Source organism: Zeus faber (assembly GCF_960531495.2).
Source record: "Zeus faber genome assembly, chromosome: 13".
Taxonomy (NCBI): domain Eukaryota; kingdom Metazoa; phylum Chordata; class Actinopteri; order Zeiformes; family Zeidae; genus Zeus; species Zeus faber.
Window position 1 is genome coordinate 6,020,483 of NC_137198.1, and position 19,472 is coordinate 6,039,954.

The following is a 19,472-nucleotide window of genomic DNA, read 5'->3' on the forward strand; positions in this document are numbered from 1 at the left end:
AAAAAAACCAAAAAACATTTATATCGTCAACTTGTCTGTATCACAGTTCTGACACGAACATTTAAATGCCCATATCAACACACATATTGGGAGTTTCCATTGATCCTTTTTTCGGTGATGATGTCACAACTCTGGTTGTGACTTTCACATTTGCAACAAGCGCTGATGACGTCATCGCCGGCCACGTCTCATTACCGCGGAGATTAATTCAGTCTTAACGGTGACATGAACCAGGAAGTGTTTGGGGGGGGACTGATCTGCAGTTATGTCACTGGCTCACACACACACACACACACACACTGTCGCTTTAATTTCTCGGATCCGAGGGGCAGGTCGCGTATTCTCCACTCGGACAAGGAGCGATGCAGCGACCGGTTGAATGAACCGGTGCGGGCTCCCAATGCAGCCGGTGTGATGAATTGCTGTCGTTATTAATATTATTAATATTATTCCCCCCTGTTGTTATTTCTGCATGTGCGCGTGCGGCTCCCGGGGGGGTCCGATCCGGGGCCCGTCGACACGGATCTCCGCCTCGGTGGAATGAGGGGAGCAGGCGCCGCTCGGAGGATGAAGAACCGTGAGAAGGAGCTGGTCAAGATGGCAGCTGTGTGCGGGAGGTGATGTGTTGATTCCGGGGGAGGTTTTGTGCGTGGGGTTCAGGGGTGTTTTTATTTTTATTTTTTATCTATATTTTTTTTTACATTTTTTTGCATGCATGTCGGAGGATTGTGCAGGACCGCTGCCGCTGGGATTCCTCAGAGAAAAGAACGCGACCCGTGCTCCGAACTCCCACGTTTTGACTGGATCCCGGTGGGTTTGCGCCGCGGTACGGGGCTGTCCACGCGGGGACGAGGACGGATCGGTCCAGGGGGAACGGGGACGGAGGGAACACACAGACCCACGTGTTTGGACATTTGCATATCGCCACTGAAAACCCCAACACACACACACACACACACACACACACACACACACACACACATTGATGGAATGCGCCCTGGGTGTTTTCGCGTCCTGTGATTTTTCTGACCCTTCGTGCGCCGAGACACCGCGAGGACCATGGCCGAGGCTCCGCGCGACGACCAAGCCGCCAACGTGGAGATAGACCCGGACTTCGAGCCGCTGAAGAGGCCGCGGTCCTGCACATGGCCCCTGCCGCGTCCCGAGTCCTGCGCGCTCAAGCCCGGACCCACGGACCCTGACGTCATCCCCGAGGAGGAGGGCGACGAGGAGGAGGAGGAGGAGGAGGGCGGCGTAGCGGAGGAGGAAGGCCACGCCAAGTGCGGGGGCAGCGGCGGCACCTCGCAGCCCCTGGAGATCAGGAGCGGCCCCCTCTCCAACAAGGGGGACGGCACCGATGGCTCCCCGTCCCCCTCGTCCTCGTCCCACGCCGCCCTGGCCGCGGTGCACGGCGCGTCCGCCTCCCAGCAGCAGCTGAGGAAGTCCTCCGCCCGCAGGAACGCCTGGGGGAACTACTCCTATGCAGACCTGATCACCCAGGCCATCGACAGCTCCCAGGAGAAGAGGCTCACCCTGTCCCAGATCTATGACTGGATGGTGAGGTCTGTGCCATATTTCAAGGACAAAGGAGACAGCAACAGCTCTGCAGGCTGGAAGGTGAGTGGTGCCATGGCTGCAGACACCCCCTACCACCACCACCACAACAGCACCCCCTCACATGGTTCCCAAAACACAAGATCAATAAGATGTGCAGCACTTCTTGCAGGGACATCCAGTGCACACTTCCTCACAGATAAACAGAAGGGCCTTTGGAGATGTGTGGCTTTCTGATATAAACAGCCCTGGGGTCTGTGCTTGGCTGTGGAATTGAATCTCTACTCTTGGAAATTAGAGTCCTGCATTGTATCTTCACCTATGAAGACCAAATTTGTACTATGTTTTACAAGTGAGGTATGTATTTGTCATCGGAGGTTAAAAATGACAGACAAGTACCCATGCTGAGGGTACAATGAGGGTACTGCTGATGTGACAAGCCATTGTACCTAAATATACAATGCTGTACTTTATTTTCTAAGGGAGTATACTTCCACAGATCAATTTAAAAATGACCTTCTCTTCTGTCCCCGCCTCCATCAAGCTACGTCCATTATATCGCAAATAAATTCCCCAGTAAAATCTTTTCACTGGAGCATTCCCTCCCAGAACCTCATTCAGTGTAAAGCCTTGGCTCATTCATGGTTTGAAACCTCGAATTAAGATGCCAAATAATAGCACAGTGCATCATTTACTATCCACACAGCTGTGCTCTTTGTGGCAGTGTGCTGTACACACACTGTAGCGTCCGGCTTCTTGTGAACCAGCCATAGTAAGGTCTCGCTTCTGCCTGAAATGAAGGATTAGTTTGGCCTGGAAAACCAATTCATCCGTCATGGATTCAGGTCTGATGAAATCTCTGAGCTTTGCAGGATTTAAATGGGGGGAAAAGTCTGGAAATAGCCTTGTAATCCTGCACAACTGTAGATGTTACGTTTTGGCCTGTATTTTACACTCGACGTGTCTGGTAATCGTGACAATGATATCTCCCTTTCTTATAACAAACATCATTTTCATAATGATGACAATGTTGGAATAAAGGAATGGCCAGAGTCAGAATTTTTTGGCATGAAATAAAAATAAACAAATCAGTTAGTTGGTTTATTTGATGTCAGGATCTGAGTCAATTTTGGTTTGCATGTACCCCCCCAGTTGGATAAATATTCAATAGATCAGTGTAAATATTTGGGCCGCCAAGGAAAGGGTTAGGGTTAGGTTTTCAGATGTGCTGACATCGGCATTTCCTCAGAGATGCGCTTTTGTCACATTCAGCAATTGGCTGTAGGTGGTGTCTCGGCGCTGGTGTCGGAGCGGACGCTGTGGTCGATGTCCTCTGTAGTTGTGCTGGTTCATCAGCGTCCCACGTTACTCCACGACAGAAAGTGTAAAGCAAAACAAATCGATGAAGGCCTCGGGGGGAACTGCATTAACACAACGTGCAGCTTGATTCCAGATTCGACGGCCAAAACATTTGCTTTTCCAAGAGGTCGCGTCTTCCTCATCTAGGTCAGATTGTCTGCGTCTTGAAATTCCAGTGAAAATATTCGTCTCCTGTGGACATCTGTGCAATCTCTTGAAATTGCACAAAATAACGACCGCCCCACCAACCCCAGTACTTCTTATTATTGTGGCGTTTTCCTCGTGCTGAACCACATTCTTTTTTTTTTTCTCTCTCTCATCTGGTTGCGTGCACACGGTTCAATCAGTTGACCATAAATTATGTGGGTCAGTATGTAGTGAGCGCCGAGCGAGAAGCTCCATGTTTCACTTTGGATCTGGCTCCGGCTGAACTGGCAGAGCTCCAGTCGCTGCTCTGCTCCACGGCCGCTGCAGCGCTTGCCCTGGGGGGAGGGGAAGGCAGGAGTTTGCTCTCGTGATTTATGTTTAAATGCTTTGTGGTCCATGCTGTATATAACACCCCCTCCCATCTCACGGACACGCACAGACCGCTTATAGCAAACAAGACGTGTTTTTTTTTTTCAGTAGCTGCACAAACACAATATGGTCCATCCTTTCTTTTCAGGCCGATGTCTCCGCTCGCTCTTGTCGTCTTTGAGTGCTTTCCCGTTTGCTGCTCGCTGACAAACTAACAGGAAGAATTTGTAGTGCTGTGCACACTTTTAATACTTCCATAACAGCATTTAATGGCTTAATGGACCACGACGGTGTTCAGCGAAATTGACCTTTTAAAGTCAATGTGTCATATCTTACCATAATAAGAGGTAGGCGATGATAAACCAGTAAGCATATCCTGTTTTAAAATCTGCCATTGTTGTTATGATGGTCACCCGTGAATAGGAATGAGTTGGACGTATATCAATACAACCATTGGTGCTTGTTTGATAAATGAGCCTGGGGCTGTGAAAGCTTCCAGCACACTGGGCTGACTGAAGTTACTGACCAACTCCACCCAATACACCATTGACTTATTCTGACCGGGGGAAAAATGCCGCCAATCTTTCCGGCAAACATTTCCTTTGGGCAAAGAGTCACGTGTTGCTGTAAGTGATGAAAGTGCATTCTTGTTGACCTAATCCTATAATTGGCTTTGAGCGAGGGCTTTGCCAGGAGTTTGATGTCAGTGGGTCCGTCCATTGACTGATAGTGTACATGTGAGTGCCGTGGTCAATGCTTCGCTGAACTCTGACTAATTACCAGGCTTTCAAATCCTTTCATTCAAAAGGCCGGTCTCCCATATTATTTCCAAAGCTTAAGTTAAGTTTGCTTGTTCCGTTGTTCTAACATTTGACATGCATGGTCTTCTGAACAGTGTCAGGCTGTGGTTTTAAATAGGCACACAGTTAACAGAACTTAATTCAAGCTTATGAGGATTATACTGGAGCTCTCCCACAACCTTACTATAAAGTTGGCCTTTTTTTTTTTTTTTTTTTTTTTTTTTACTGCAGAGATCACTGCAGTCTCTCCTCTCGCTACAGTCTTCCTTGGTGTGGGCAGATCATGCAGGCTCAAGATGTTTCATTTTTTTGCATGGTTTGGAATATCTCCAGGGAAATCCTGTGGACCTTTTTTCACGTTAGCCAGAAATAAGTCCTAGCGTGAAGTGCATTGCAGCCGCTCATGGAGGACGCCACTGTCTCTGTGTTAGCGTTGGTTCAGTTTTAATTTGCAAAAACGCGACTTGTCTGGTGCTGAATTGAAACACGATAAAGGCATCCTGTCACAAATTGGCCCAGATTGTAAACACATAATTAATGTCACATGTTAACCGATATTGGAGAAAAAAAAGTAATCTAGTTATTAATAACAATTTATTCCTTTTTTTTTATTTTTTTTTATTACAGAATTCCATCCGGCACAATCTGTCTCTCCATAGTCGCTTTGTCAAGGTCCAGAATGAAGGAACAGGAAAGAGCTCTTGGTGGATGGTCAACCCAGAGGGAGGGAAAGGAGGCAAGGCCCCGCGGCGCCGGGCCGTGTCCATGGACAACAGCAAGTACATTAAGGGTGCGAGAGGACGGGCGACCAAGAAGAAGGCCTCACTGCAGGCCGCCCAAGAAGGCAGCTCAGAGAGCACCTCCAGCCTGTCCAAATGGACCGGAAGCCCCACTTCCCGCAGCAGTGACGAGCTGGACGCCTGGACCGACTTCCGCTCCCGGACAAACTCGAACGCCAGCACCCTGAGCGGCCGTCTATCGCCCATCCTGGCCAACCTGGAGCTGGATGAGGTTCCTGACGATGACTCGCCGCTCTCCCCCATGTTGTACTCCAGCCCAAGCAGCATGTCGCCCTCCACCGGACCCACAGGACTCTCTGACCTGGCGGGCACCATGAACCTCAACGACGGCCTCTCTGACAACCTGATGGACGACCTCTTGGACAATATCAGCCTGACCGCATCCCAGCAGCCTCCTCCCGGAGAGGAAGACGACGGAGGCGGCGGGCAGGGGAGCTCAGTGTTTACCTTCAGCTGCTCTGGAAGCGGTCTGGGTAGCCCCTCTGGCAGCTACGGGCCAAACTCTCTCTTCAGCCCGCCGTCCATCACGAGTCTGCGTCAGTCACCCATGCAGACCATCCAGGAGAACAAGCAGACCACCTTCTCATGCGTGTCCCACTTTGGCGATCACCAGACCCTGCAGGACCTGCTCAGCTTGGAGTCCCACGGCCACAGCAACGTCATGCTCACGCAGTCGGACCCGCTCATGTCGCAGGCCAGCACCGCCATCGCCCTGCAGAACTCTCGCCGCAACGCCATGCTGCTCCGCAAAGATCCTGCGCTGTTGAACCAGGCCAGCGCAGGCCAGGCCCAGAGTTCCCCGGTGCCCGGTTGGCAAGCGGGCTTGTCGACGTCCGTCAACGGGGGTTTGGGATTGAGCGGCGACTCCGGCCCTGCCGACGCCAAGAGGCCTCACCTGAAGTCTCCCGGCAAGACGGTCACCGCGCAGCTCGGCTCGGGCATCTCGGCCCCCGACCGCTTTCCGGCCGACCTGGACCTGGACGTGTTCAACGGCAGTCTTGAGTGTGACATGGATTCCATCATCCGCAATGAGTTGATGGACGCGGAATGCCTGGACCTGAGCTTTGATTCTCACCACCCCGCCGCCCAGAACGCCAACAGGAATGCAGGAAGCTTCTCCAGCTCCAAACAGACCTCGCCCCAAAGCTGGGTTCCGAGCTGAAGGGTTAAAGTCGGGAGCCCAGCCTGATTTTTCTCTCCTGGCGCAGGAGAGCAATTTATAATAGGATTCATTGTACTGCATTGTGCAACTAGAAGGAAAAAGGAATATGTGAACGTGTACTCATGTGCTGTGTTTTGTTTTTCCATTATTTCTATGTTAGGCATAACTCTCTGTACTGTATTTTAAGTGTCCAAGACACACTACGGTGTCTTTGCAGCAGATAAGACTTCCTCAAAAGATCAATATCTGGGGCAGCGTGAACAACCATGGACCAGAACGGAGGGAGGATTTTGTCAAAACAATAACAAAAGTAAAAATGTCTTTTGCTAGTCTCAGGGAACCTCATATCACAAAGTGATACATGAAACTGACGATGATACGTTTAAGTTCTCGCCCTGATTTTTTGTTTTGTTTTGTTTTTACCCCCCCCCCCATTTCAGGCTTTGTCATACCTGAACTAACACAATGTTTTTGCCAAACCAGCTGTCGTCCTCCTGCAGGTGACGGCCCGTTTACACAACGTGCTACAGCGAGTGTGAAATTACGTTCGTGGAAGATACTTGACAAGTGTTTTTTCCTACGTTTCTTCAAGAAACTGGGCTTAAGTAGACTAAATGATTGAGAACGAGTGTTTAAAAAAAGAAAAAAAAAGATTAAGCTTTTTTTGTTCCCGTTGATGCACCACGTCACGCACCAAATATCAGTCCTTAGGGGTAAAATGTTAACGAAATGTGAAATGATCTACATGGTGTTTTTTTTTTGTTTGTTTGTTTTTTCTCTTTGTATGTAATGTATAGTTTTACATTTTTAAGGGAAAGAAATACCCTGTGATTTTAGTGACATTACTGTGAATTCAGTTCATTTTTCGACAGGGGTGCATTACAGAAGCTCTCAAAGGAGGAGGAGGAGGAGGAGGAGGAGGAGGGGGGGGAACAAAAAAACAAGAAAGGTCTGCTGCAGCTCATTTCCCACCGTCATCCCTCCTCCCCGGTCGCGTCAGAGTTTAGGACGTTCACGAGTGACCAAGGCCCACGCTGGGGAAGCTGCGCCCAACGCCATTTAAAACAGTGACCGGCGGAGCGAATGGATTACACGTCACCCCGAGACTCTGCAGCACCGGAATGTAGAGTTCAGGTGTTTGGTTTGGTTTGAAGGACTTCTTGGTGCTATGGAAGAGAAGATGGCAGGGAGTGGTTACAAAATGGAGTCTCATTATCGGCCTTCCTTCACCACTGTAGCAGCACGTGCTGGACAGTGAGTCTGTCTAATCCCCGACGGGAGGTGAACCGTTTGCTCAGCAAATTGCCATTTTGAGTGGGAGGAACGACGGCCGCTGTATTTTAACTATTGCCAAAATGTTTCTGCATTTGAACAAGTGGAAACAAGGGATGGGCCGTGCATACATAAAAGGATCCAGTGTTAAGTGCAAAAAAAAAACAAAAAAAAAACGACATCAGCATAGTTTCTGTAGGGACAAGGAGTGAGGTTTCAGTTCGAGCGGTTTGCCAGATGAAAATGGCCAAAGGACGTCTTCATCAACATGAATTTCACCACTCGCGTTTCAGGGAAAGTTGTTTTTGTTTTTGTTTTGAAGAGGAACGCCGGACGCGCTGCGTGGTCGGGCCCGGGTCGCCGAGCCCGACCCCCGGGGGGGGCGTCTGGGCGACTCGGAACAGGCCAAATGGTGCCTCGAGCGTTCCAGTGTTTCATTTGCCACTGTACATAGCGCTCGGGTCGTTAATAAATTTGCGAGGCTCGATTTAGGCTGCTCCGGCTTATCAGTCCATTCCCGTTTGGCGTGACCGAAATACCCAAATGATTTTGTGGCATTAATCCCAATTTCTGCGGTGACGTCACGCACCCGTTTGCTGCGTCGTACGCGGAGAATTTGAAAACCCCAACGTTCTGAGTTCAGTGACCACCCCCCCCCCCCCCAAGGTCACAGTGTCTGATCTGTTGTATACTTGAGAAACATCCACTGCCAACGTCCATCTTCCTTTCTGTTCCTCCTATTGTTCCTACGAAGAAGGGAAAAAAAAGAAAAACTAACATCGAACTGACATTACCGGGTGTATTTCCAATGCTTGTGTTGGTTGTATCGGAGGCGGTGCATGTAAATAAAGCTCGACGAAGCACTGAATTCCCTGATCTTTTTTTTTTTTTTTGGGATCATTTTATTTATATCTTTTTGTTTTTTGGAATCGCACAGACGCGCACTTGGCTCTTCCCCGCTGCGGAGGCGATTTGCTAGTGGATAATGACGTCATACGCCAAGGGGCCAATCGCGCGCTGTATCCAGGAGGACTGGCTCCACCGTGACGACCGTGGGTCAAAAGGTATTGAAGCGGGGGGGGCGGGAGAGGGGCCGAGCCGAGCGCTGCGGGAGCGGCCTGCGCCCCCCCCCCCGCGTCCCGCTTTCCTCGTATCCCGCATCCCGCCCCCCCGAGCCCCAGGTCAGACGCAGAGCAGCCGAGGCCCTCACGGCCCCCCTGCGGATCACAACGCGGTCGCCGCGTTGCCGCCGCCGCCTCTCGGGTCCCCACGCGGGGGTGACGGGGAATCAGAGCGGAAGCTTTAGCGCCAGCAGCCATCTCCATGGATACACCAAAACAAGGCTGTGTCCCTGCACGCCCCCTCCCTCCCTCCCCCCGTGTTGTGCCGTAGCAGCAGCACTCCGCAGAGCGTTGAGAGACGCGTCCCCTCGACACCGTCGTGCCGCGGTCCGTCGCGCTGCTGAACAAGCGGGGGAACCCGGGACGCCCGCCCGCCCGCCATGCGCAACGTCTACAGGGCTTCCTCCGCCCGCGGGGTGGTGCAGACGGAGGGTGAGCTGTCCGCTCAGCTCGCCGCACTCAGGGCTGAGATTGAAGAGAGCGGGCTTCCCCCCGGGGGGCCGGCCTCCAGGCACTACAGGTGTGCTCACTGCGGTGAAACGCGGGCCGCGGGTGGGAGGGTGGCCGCCGCCAACACTTCTCCATTACTTATTTATTTAACTCTGCCCAAACGAAGTAGCGAGAGTGGTCAATTCCATGCCGAGACTGATCCCCCGCCCCCCCGTGTTACTCATTCTGAGCTTTATTTCAGCTCGGTTCCGCCTCCGAGGGATGTTTCCTATTTTCGCGCCGAGAGAGAACAGACCCTCAGGAGAGGTCTCCAGGTGAGACGCGGAATCAGACTTTGACTTTGACTCTGACCTTTCTTTTCAAGGGCGCTGCATCCGGATGTAGTCTGGGGTCACTGCCATTGGAGCACGAGCATTGGAATTTTAAAATGAAAGAAATAAACATCCAATCCAAAACTCAAATTCAATCAGTGTACGTTTGTTTTTTCTTCTTCTTTTGTTTATGCAACATATTGAAATTGAAATGGCGAGGTCTACAAATATTCAAAGGGGCTTTCTGTAATATTGGGCCGCTGTCAGTTACAGTACAAGATAAAATGCACTGAAATTCAAAATGCATTGTGCATATATTTTAAGTGACAGTCACACAGCACTTAACTTTACCCAAATATTGAATCCTTGCGTTGTGGACAAATGCAAAAAAGAAACATGTAAATTTTAAATAGCGCTCCTTTAAGTAGGCTAGAGATTGGAGGGGGGAAATATCTATCTATCTGTCTGTCTGTCTGTCTGTCTGTCTGTCTGTCTGTCTAACATAAAGAATATACACCTAACTAAGAATGATATTAACTGTGAGGCAGTTAAAAGGACCTTTGTTATAAGTAAAAAAAGTATTTAAGTTTCAAGACGTGCACGTTTTTGGGGGGTATAAAATCCGCCCATCCGCCCAGTGAAATCTATCCATCGAGTCTCACCCAGGGACTGGACTCACACGGAACCAATGAGTCCAGAAGTCAAGGTTTGTGATCGATTTTAGAATGGTCCCTCGCTGTCCTCTGCAGGTGGCTGAGCCCTGTGTGGTCCAGTCCCAGGCCGGTGTGATGCAGGAGGAGCTGCAGAGCTGCCTGGACGTGGAGTACGGGCCCCGGAGCCTCCCTCTGCTCCTGCACCAGGTACTGTAGGCAGCAGACTGGAAAGTACATGAAATGAATTCATTTAATTTAAAATGTGTTATTATCACCGCCATGTATATCGTTTATTGGCAGGATGGACCCCTCCCACTGCAAAAGTAACAATAGAAAACATGCAAAGTAACAGAAACTACATTCACATACAAATAGTCCAAGCAAAGCAAATAATGATCCTTCCTTCCTTCCCATCCTTCAATAATACAAAACAAAACAAAACAAAACAAGTCATGGAAAGCATGACCATTCAGTTTTAAGATGAGAGAACAGGGTGTTCTATAACTAAACAATCAAAAGGAATTTTATGGATTAATTCCAGTCAGAAGGGGAATATAGTCTTTGTGTATAGATGAGGGTGGAGGTAAATACCCTGTTGATGGGATGGCAATGTACATGAGAGAATTAATTGCATCCACTTGTGAACAACATCCCCCAAATGTTGTACTGCATTTGGTAATTACTACACGACTTTTAACTCTATTGTTTTGTATTAAATTACCACTGGTGTTAGAAAACATTGCATATATATATATATGTATATATATATATATATGTATGTATACAGTATGTACAGTATATATACTGTATGTATATGTGTGTATATATGTATGTTACATGTATGTATATGTATATATGTATGTGTGTATATATATATATATATACTGTATGTGTGTTGATATGTGTGTTTTTTAATTAAAATAATTTTAGTGAAATGTGAAATATACATAAAGAAATACAATATACATACAATAATACATATAGAAGAAAAAAATATATATTCAAATTAATAAAAAACCCATTAAAAAAAAAAGTATTCTTTGTTTTGTATGTTTTTGTTTCCAGTTCTATACAGACAGATCTTATCACTTGGCTCAGATCAAGTATCAGTTGATGCTGAGATGGAGAAGGTTCTGTCGTCATTCCGGCGTCCTGGAGAGTCTGTATCCTCATTATAAGGTGACGACTTTGTTTAAAGCATCTATAAGTTACGACCCCCCCTGTATTACCTTGCTTAAAATGTATATAGCGAGTATTTAACCCGACCTTGAATCGTGACAGTGTTTTTTTTGTTTTTTGTGTCTAAATCTCACATCATTTTGCATCTTTTTCTGGATCTTCATACAAGAAAATAATGTATTATAAAATGTGTGTTTTTCTCCACCCACCAGGACCAGGTGGTGTACTTGATCAGTGAGTTTGAGGATGCCGTCCAGAGGGCGCGGAGGTTGGCGGCGTGCAGGGAGAAGGTCCTCGCAGGTGGAGGAGGCCCCGTGGACACGGCCACTCGGGAGGACGTGGCGCTGTACCTGAGATGGGTGACCTGCCACCTGCACTCCGTCAAGACCGTCCACAACCTGCTGCACGTGAGGAACCGCCAGCTACACCGGGATCATCACCTGCCTTTTGGGATTCCTTTTTTTAGCGTTTGCAATTTTTCCAATGTGTCTGCAGGTCCTTCGACAGTCTAAACTCTCTTAAAAAAATGAGGTCTTAAAAGTCATAAAATAGTGTTAAATTTGAATTATTTCCTCAGATTTTATTTACTTATTTACTTTATTAAGTTTCATACCTCTGCCTTGTACCAAATATATGGTACCTCATCTCACGTGCAGTACTTTATTGATTAACAGAGAGCTGCTTTGTCCAAAAAATGTTACCCTCCTATTGTCTTTTCTGTACTTTTGTTGCGTGAAGGTTTGCTACCTTGCCTGTTCTACCGTTTTCTTTTGACACAGATGTGTTTTTTTTAGAAATTCATCTCATTCTCATTTTCAAAATGTATAATAATATTCACCTCCAGTAATTGAGTTCATCATGTTCACCGAACGCTCTCTGATGGTTCACAGGTGCTGCACTACATACCAGTGTGTGAACGGAAGGAAATCCAACCCTTCATGGGGGACGAGGACCAGCACGCCTCTGGTGAGCACCAGCACCTTATGCATATATACTGTAAAGATATATACGTCTTGTTTTTACTTTTATGTCTTTTCCAAGAGGACCTGACAGCAAATCACACATATGTAAAAAAACCCCACAAGAAACACAGAAACAGTCAAATTCCGTCCACTTTACAGAACCACAGTTCACGCAACGCAGCCGCTACCGCATTCCAAGCATCCAGGGGAGTTGGTGACCAACTTCTCTAAACGCTCTTTCCAGTTGATTCCGGTAAAGTTTCTTGTCGATTTTCCGCTCAATACGCGCGTTGCAGGCCCGGCAGACGGTGTCCCCATGCACACGGTTGAAGTGGCGGAGTTTCTGCCCGGCCTGCGGTCCCTAGTCGCGCTGTTCCACCTGCCCTGCGACCCGGCGAACATCCGGAGCACCGCCGACGAAATGGAGTTATTCAGCACGGTAACGCAGAGTCGCTCTCGCCGCGGCGGCAGAACACACCATCAAAAATATTATCGCCGCGCAGGGTCACGCGTGAAGGGATTGAATATGCAACGGGATGTGAACGCCTCCAAAGGTCTGGCGGGAGTTCAGGTCCGTCTTCGCCGGGCAGGAGCTGAGGAGGACCTTCCCGCGCTGCGACGGCACGGAGGTGAGGGGAAGCCAGTGGGGGCGGAGGGACGAAGGCCTGGCGCTGAGGAAGGACAGCGGCTGGATCCCCTTCATCCAGGTCGGAGCGGGGAAACCATCCTGAGATAGATGAGATAGTGCATGGATGATTTAAAAAAAAAAAAAAAAAAAAAAAAAGTCATTGACAATAAAAATAATTAATACAAATTTTTGAAAAATACTATAAAATGTGATTTTTTTCTTTTGTTTGTTTTTCACCCACCAGGACCAGGTGGTGTATTTGATTAGTCAGTTTGGGGGAAAAAAGTCAATTTTCTTTTTTTAATGAACAGATGTTTGATTCCTCACTAAGGAATTTTATAATTAATAATTTTATATTGCTTTTTTTTTTGTGTATTTAAATGGCACCACGGCTCGGTGGACGGTGGATGAGGAGGTAGATGGTCGTTCAGTTTGGAAGGTTGCTGGTTTTCACACTGTGTGTGTGTGTGTGTGTGTGTGTGTGTGTGTGTGTGTGTGTGTGTGTGTGTGTGTGTGTGTGTGTGTGTCCTAACTCCAAAGTGCCTCGTGTCCCCTGGACTAGAAAGGGCCCTATTTTGAAAGGCGGCCCATTTGATTTGTGCCAGAAAGTTAAAACAATCCCATGAAAGCCGCTTTAAAAGCGCTTCCGTTGCTTTTCGGCGACGCAGACCTCTCTGAAGCCGCCGCAAAGAATGCGCGGCGGCCACCTGGTGTCCCGAGACTTAAAACGTGCGCGGGGAGAAGCGGGTCGTTTCCGGGTGCATCCGTTTGCGCCAGAGCAGCGGCTCCCTCTGAGGCCGTGGTTCCGTCCTCCAGGTGAAGCCCCGGCGGGACCCGTGGCAGCAGCGGCTCCTCACCGAGCTCAAGGAGGAAGACTGTGCGGACGAATTGCTGAAGATGCACTGCAGGTTCCTCCAGGTACCGAGGCTCTTGGGTTCAGTAGCGGGTCTTTGTCCGTTGTGAAGACCAAAGGTGTCCGGGGATCGCTTAGACACCAGTAGAATCCCCCCCCCCGTCCTTCCATCCCGTTTCTTCTCTGATTGGGTTGAGGAGGCTGGGGCGTGGCGGTGCAGCCTCCTCACCCGCCCGTCCGCTCGGGTTGAAATGCGTCCAGGTGTCTGACGTGGTCCGCGTCGGGGAGGCCTTGAAGGAGCGCGCCACGCGGGTCTGCGACTCGGCGAAGCAGAGCAGTGACGGCGGAGAACCGGAGACCTCCGGGATTTGGACCAGCGTCTACAGAGCCACCAGCCTCTCTCAGGTGCAAGTCTCGGCCCAGTGTCGTCTACTTTTTTTTTTTTTTTTTTTTTTTGGTGAATCATTTTCCAATCATTTAAGAAATCTAGATAATAAATAATGAAATAAAAATAATTTCAAAATTATAAAACAAGTCTACATTTATCTTCATCTTGTTTTTTTGGCTGTTTATTTTAAAAATATCCAAAAAATAAATGGCTAAATTCCAGTTTTGGGCCACATCTGAGACCGGACTCCAGGTCCCAGCGTCTGTTGTGGTGGAGACCATTTTTAAAAAATGAGATGTTTCTTCAGGAAATACACGATCACCCGTCCAACCATGAAGGCAGAGAAAGCCAAAATAAACACAAGACATCCTCCGCACAAAATGAGAGGTGTGTATTTTTATATATATATATATATATAAATAAATAAAACGCGTGTTATAATTAACATGCGTTATAATTGTGATGTTACAATGAGGTCTCAACATCTAGAGTCAGACTCATAGTCAATAATAGTCTTGGATGTCAATCTGTGATTGGGGTTTTGGGAATGTGAAAACTGACAATAACAGTTATTTTCCCCAGCCGTCATACTAGTTGTTATGTTCTTCCCTCAAGCACTTTCTGGATATTTCATCCCGGGGCTCCCGTATTCTGTATTCTGTATAATTCCATGCTCAGCTACACGGACAGCCTGCAGCTGCTGGCTCTGCAGGAGAATAAAGGGAGAAGCTCGTCAGATCCCATCGCCACCAGAGGGGCTTACCTGTCCCTCATCCACCTGAGGCACCTCCGAATCAGAGAGCTGCAGGTGAGTGTGCGGCAATGGATTAGCCTTCAGTTGTTTCTTTAAAAAAAAAAAAAAAAAAGTTTTTACGTCAAGGACAATGAGGTTCGTCATTCCCACATTTTATGCATTGTATTATCATCTTTTTTAGATTCCAAATCCAGTATCGATTTATGCCATTGTAACATACATTTACTAGGTCAATAAGTGTAATGAACTGAAACAGGGTTTTGAATAGCAATGAATTCCAAATCCTGAATAATAATTGAATAGTACAGATAACGAGGCCCATGTGATACATGAGGTGCATACTAAATAATATTTTATTTCAAATCACATTAAACGACACTGATAACTGATTACATTACATTACATTACATTTAGTCATTTAGCAGACGCTTTTATCCAAAGCGACTTACAATTGTTCAAACACCGACGGACGCAGCCATCAGGAGCAATTAGGGGTTAATTGTCTTGCTCAAGGACACTACAGCATGCTTGCAGGAGGAGCCTGGGATCGAACCAGCAACCTTTAGATCACTAGACCACCAGCTCTACCTCCTGAGCTACCATCCCGACATGATTAAACTACCAAACGACAATGGATTCACTTTTTCCATAACCTGGTGATCCTCAGCTGTTTTTTTGGGTTGTGTGGTCATTTTGAGTGGAGAAAAATCTCTCTATATTAGCCAACCAAATATCTGATGCTGTGCTTTTTTTGAGTCCCACACCATCATGCAGCTGTTGATAGCGGCTCAAATGAAATCAAAGTCAATCTTGACAATAGATCGTCTCTTGCTACACTCAACCTTTCCACATTAAAGCGAGCGGGCGAGGGCACCGTTTCAGCAGTGCACCAAAGCATTGTGGAGTACCGCACTGTTCACGTTGTATGGAACGCTTCAAATCCTAAATGCTGTGTGAGGCGTGACTCAACGACTGAGGTGAAACGCTGATACTGAGGCCAGACCCGCTGGGAGCGGCTGGTTTGGTCTGTTTAAAAGTACCAGATATCGAACCGGTTTCTCCGTCGTAGCGCATCGCTCTGGGTTTGCTGAACTACCTGCGCTCCGTGGAGCGGACACTGACCTTTGACCTGGCGGGTCTGCGTCCGGAGGAAGGGTCTCTGAGCAGCACCGGGGAGGAGAGGGGATGGATGAACGTCGCCGGGGGCGGCCGGGGCCTGACGGGCGGCCTCGGCTCCGTGCACCACGCCCACGACACGCCTGTCGACTACAAGGTGGAGGGAGAACGACGCCGTCTCGTTGTCTGTGTGTGTGTGTGTGCACATAATAATATGGATATGTACGTTGCCAAAGCCTTCCTATCACCGGTTCAATGATATTATGTCAGTTGTGATTGTGGAATGCAGTCGTTCCCAAACTGTGGCACCCGGCCCCTAGTGGTGCCGCAGAGGTATTTTAAGAGGCTGCAGGACTGAGGGTATACAGAATTATGTAGAGCGGCACTGAAATTAATGAATGAATTAATCCTAAATTAATCCTAATTTATTGAATTCAAACAAATACATTTTGTCAGTGGAGAGTCATTTGAGAGGAAACCGAATAATATTAACTCAGTGATGTTTTTCTGCTGAAAGGTTGAAGTGAGCCCGGTTTAAATTGTTTTTTTCTTTTTTGTTATTGCTCAACAAAGTATGACAAAGCTGAGTGAAAACATTTGAATTAACTCATTACGACTTGTTTTATCACTTGTTTTGCCATTAATATTGGCCTGGGGTGGGGAAAAAATCAGTTGTGGTGGGTCAGAAGGATATGAAAGTCTGGAAACCACTCTTGTGCATTTCGTATTATTCATAGGATACGGACACGTAGTCAGATAATAATTCTTCATAGCTCTATGAAAACTCATCCATCTCAATGTTTGCCGAAATAAATGCCTTTTATGATTTGAAGGGTTTCCTTCAGAGATCTGCTCAGACTGCACCCATTTAAAGAGTTTGACCTTTTTTTGTTTTTTTCCCCCAGATTCACTGCTCTGAGTTCATGCAGTTCCCCGAGGTGGAGAACCTCCACGACTTCTACAGCGCGGAGGGGCGGCTGGTTCGGGTCCAGGACCAGAGAGGCCTCTACATCGTGTACGACTCCGCCCTGAAGGACCTGGAGGACCTGGAGAACACGCTGGTTCTGATCGGATCCCACTACGTCAGAAGGAAACTCATCGGATCCGGGGGCTCCCTCGGACCCGCGGCAGACGTGGGCTCCCGGGGCGGGGCGGGCGTGGACCGCGTGGCCGTGCTGCTGGACCTGTGGACCTGCGAGACGGAGTTTCTGGAGAGCAAAGTACAGGTGCTGTGATCAGGATAAATCAATTTGCCAGGCGATGAAAATGAATTAGTGTCCAGAACCTTGACTTAATGTGATCTATTTTGACGTATATAATTCGAAAATCTATACATCCGCGTTCTTCCCCAGCTCCTGAACTGCTACTACGAGGCCTACCAGCACGTGTCGGGGCTGGAGGAGCGCTTTGCGATGGCCCAGGTCATCACGGACGTCATGCACAGGAGACCCCAGCTGGACCTGAGTCTGGACTACTTTGTGCAGGCCTACAGGGCGGACGTGGCCTGTCTCCGCAGCCACCAGCACCTGATCAGGGCAGTTCTGAACCACCAGGTAATGGAGGAAAGGGCCAATCGAGTCAACGAAGTTTTGATCTCAAAATCTTTTTTCGTAAAGTTTGGGAGGCCTCAAGGATTTTTCAAACCAGGCCTTAAGTGTTGATTACCACTCTGCTGCAGCTTCTCACTGTTATTAAAGGCCGACAAATGGGGCAAACATTTAAGGAAGAAACACAACAAAAGGAATGCATATAGCCAGTCAGCAAACTGTGCATTTTATCAGATTGTCCAGTTTTTTTTTTGTTGTGGTTTAATTCTATTTGATTTGCTTAAAAAAATGAATGAATCTCAACCTGTGATCAAGCATCAAAGTGTGACCATGAGCGTGTTAATCCACCAGATTGACAAACAGCGGCAGTACCTCCACCGCATATGGAGAGGCGGCCATGTGGGCACCAGTCACACCTTCGGCTTTCCACCCAACTGTGTTCCCAAAAACCCGGTTTCACTTGGAGGCAGCAGGCAAGTGATCGATACCGAGGAAGAGACTTAAGTGGAGTAGAGAGAGCCGACATATTTCAGGGTTCATAGTCACGGCCCGCCACCCTCCTCAGAGTGTACTACACTGTGTACTGCGTGATGTGCTATGTTCATTTTCTCTTAGCAGTTCTGAGCTGAAGAGCGTCTTCCTGCTGGAGCTGCACCCGTCCCTGTGCCTGGCCTCCTTGGTCTACCAGGGTTTGGTCCACGCCCACACAGAGCTCTGCCAGCTGCACGGGGCCCGCAGGGCCGCCGAGAGGGTCAGCCTGGAACAGAAGCTCCTGCAGCGGGCTCTGCAGAGCTGGAACACTCTGGCCGCACCCGGGGCCTCCTACGGCCCTCAAGTACAAAAGGATGTATGTGTTTCCGTCCTCGGAGACAAACTCGACTCGGCATTTATTATGTATGAGAACCTGAGGGACTCTGTGTGTGTTTTTTTGTTTTTTTCCCCTCTTCCTTTTGCAGCTGTTCTCAGATGTGTTTTTTGAGGACCCAGTGCTGGTCCAGGGGATGGCCCTGTCTTTGATAAGCTCGGCCGAGGAGAGTGACGTGAAGCAGGGGAAGGAGAAACAGCGGCACGCTGTGGAGACGCTCTCCAAGCTGCTGGAGCTCGTGACGCTCCGCCACCGACTGACGGAGGCTGCCTCCGAGACGGCACATTTGGCTGAGTTAAGATAACACTCCCAACCGGGGTCAGGTCTCCGATGAGACTTTTAGAAATTATTTTTAGCATCTTCTTTAATGTTTCACACATGGAATAATAAAAGGAATGGTAGAAGGTTTGTTGATGTCAAAGTCTATAGACTGTATGTATAGTTTTTAGTTTTTTTTGAGATGTCAGTAATGATTTGCAAATAATGGACTGTAAATATCCAGTTATTCATTGGGTTCGTTACAATCGCATTTGGCAGTAATCTGTCATTTCGGCGCTTGAACGTGAAACCTTTTTGACACATTGAAGTCGTGTAACGGTGGCGTTCCACGTCCTCCAGGTTGTACAGAAACTTGGCTTCCGAGCTGGGCTTTGATGAGTTCCACCTGTACCTGCGGCCCGTGCAGTTTGAGTTTGCGGCTCACAAGGACAAGGCGGAGCAGGGAAGTGCGCGTGTTACAGCCCTTCTGCAGGACAGCAGCTGTGTGGAAAGGTGACTTGAACATGTGTTTGTGTGCGAGAGCCGTAGAATGTTCCCGTGAACGTCGGCCTAATATCTGCAAGGAATGCCGTTCGTCTTTCCGTCTACGTGTTAACGTCACGACATTCTGAAATCTCACTGTGCAATTTGTAATTTAATATGATTAATGTTGATTTATTTGATCAACGCAATATGATGTAGCTTAAAAAAAAAATCAAAAAATCTGAGAAAAGATATCTTTATGCATGTAATAGCCTAATCTGCATTTATCTTTTTTTATTGTGTGATCATGAGCTCACTTTTGGATTTATTGTCCATGCATGCAATATTACAACAGGTTGTTGTGTGTCTTCCATTTAAACTTCAATCAGTTCATGGAAAAGTTACCGAATCCAATGTGTGATTGTGTATATAGTATAAAGT

The 19,472-nt window shown here is 48.0% G+C and overlaps 1 protein-coding gene across 1 annotated transcript; it reads left to right on the plus strand.

Moving 5' to 3' along the window:
• Positions 1-1,059: 1,059 nt before the first annotated feature.
• foxo3a (forkhead box O3A) lies at positions 1,060-6,191 on the plus strand (the record flags this gene model as incomplete). Its single annotated transcript, XM_080012183.1, has 2 exons — positions 1,060-1,617; positions 4,857-6,191. The coding sequence occupies 2 exons, from the start codon at positions 1,060-1,062 to the stop codon at positions 6,189-6,191; spliced, it is 1,893 nt and encodes a 630-aa protein (XP_079868309.1).
• Between the last annotated feature and the right edge of the window lie 13,281 nt (positions 6,192-19,472).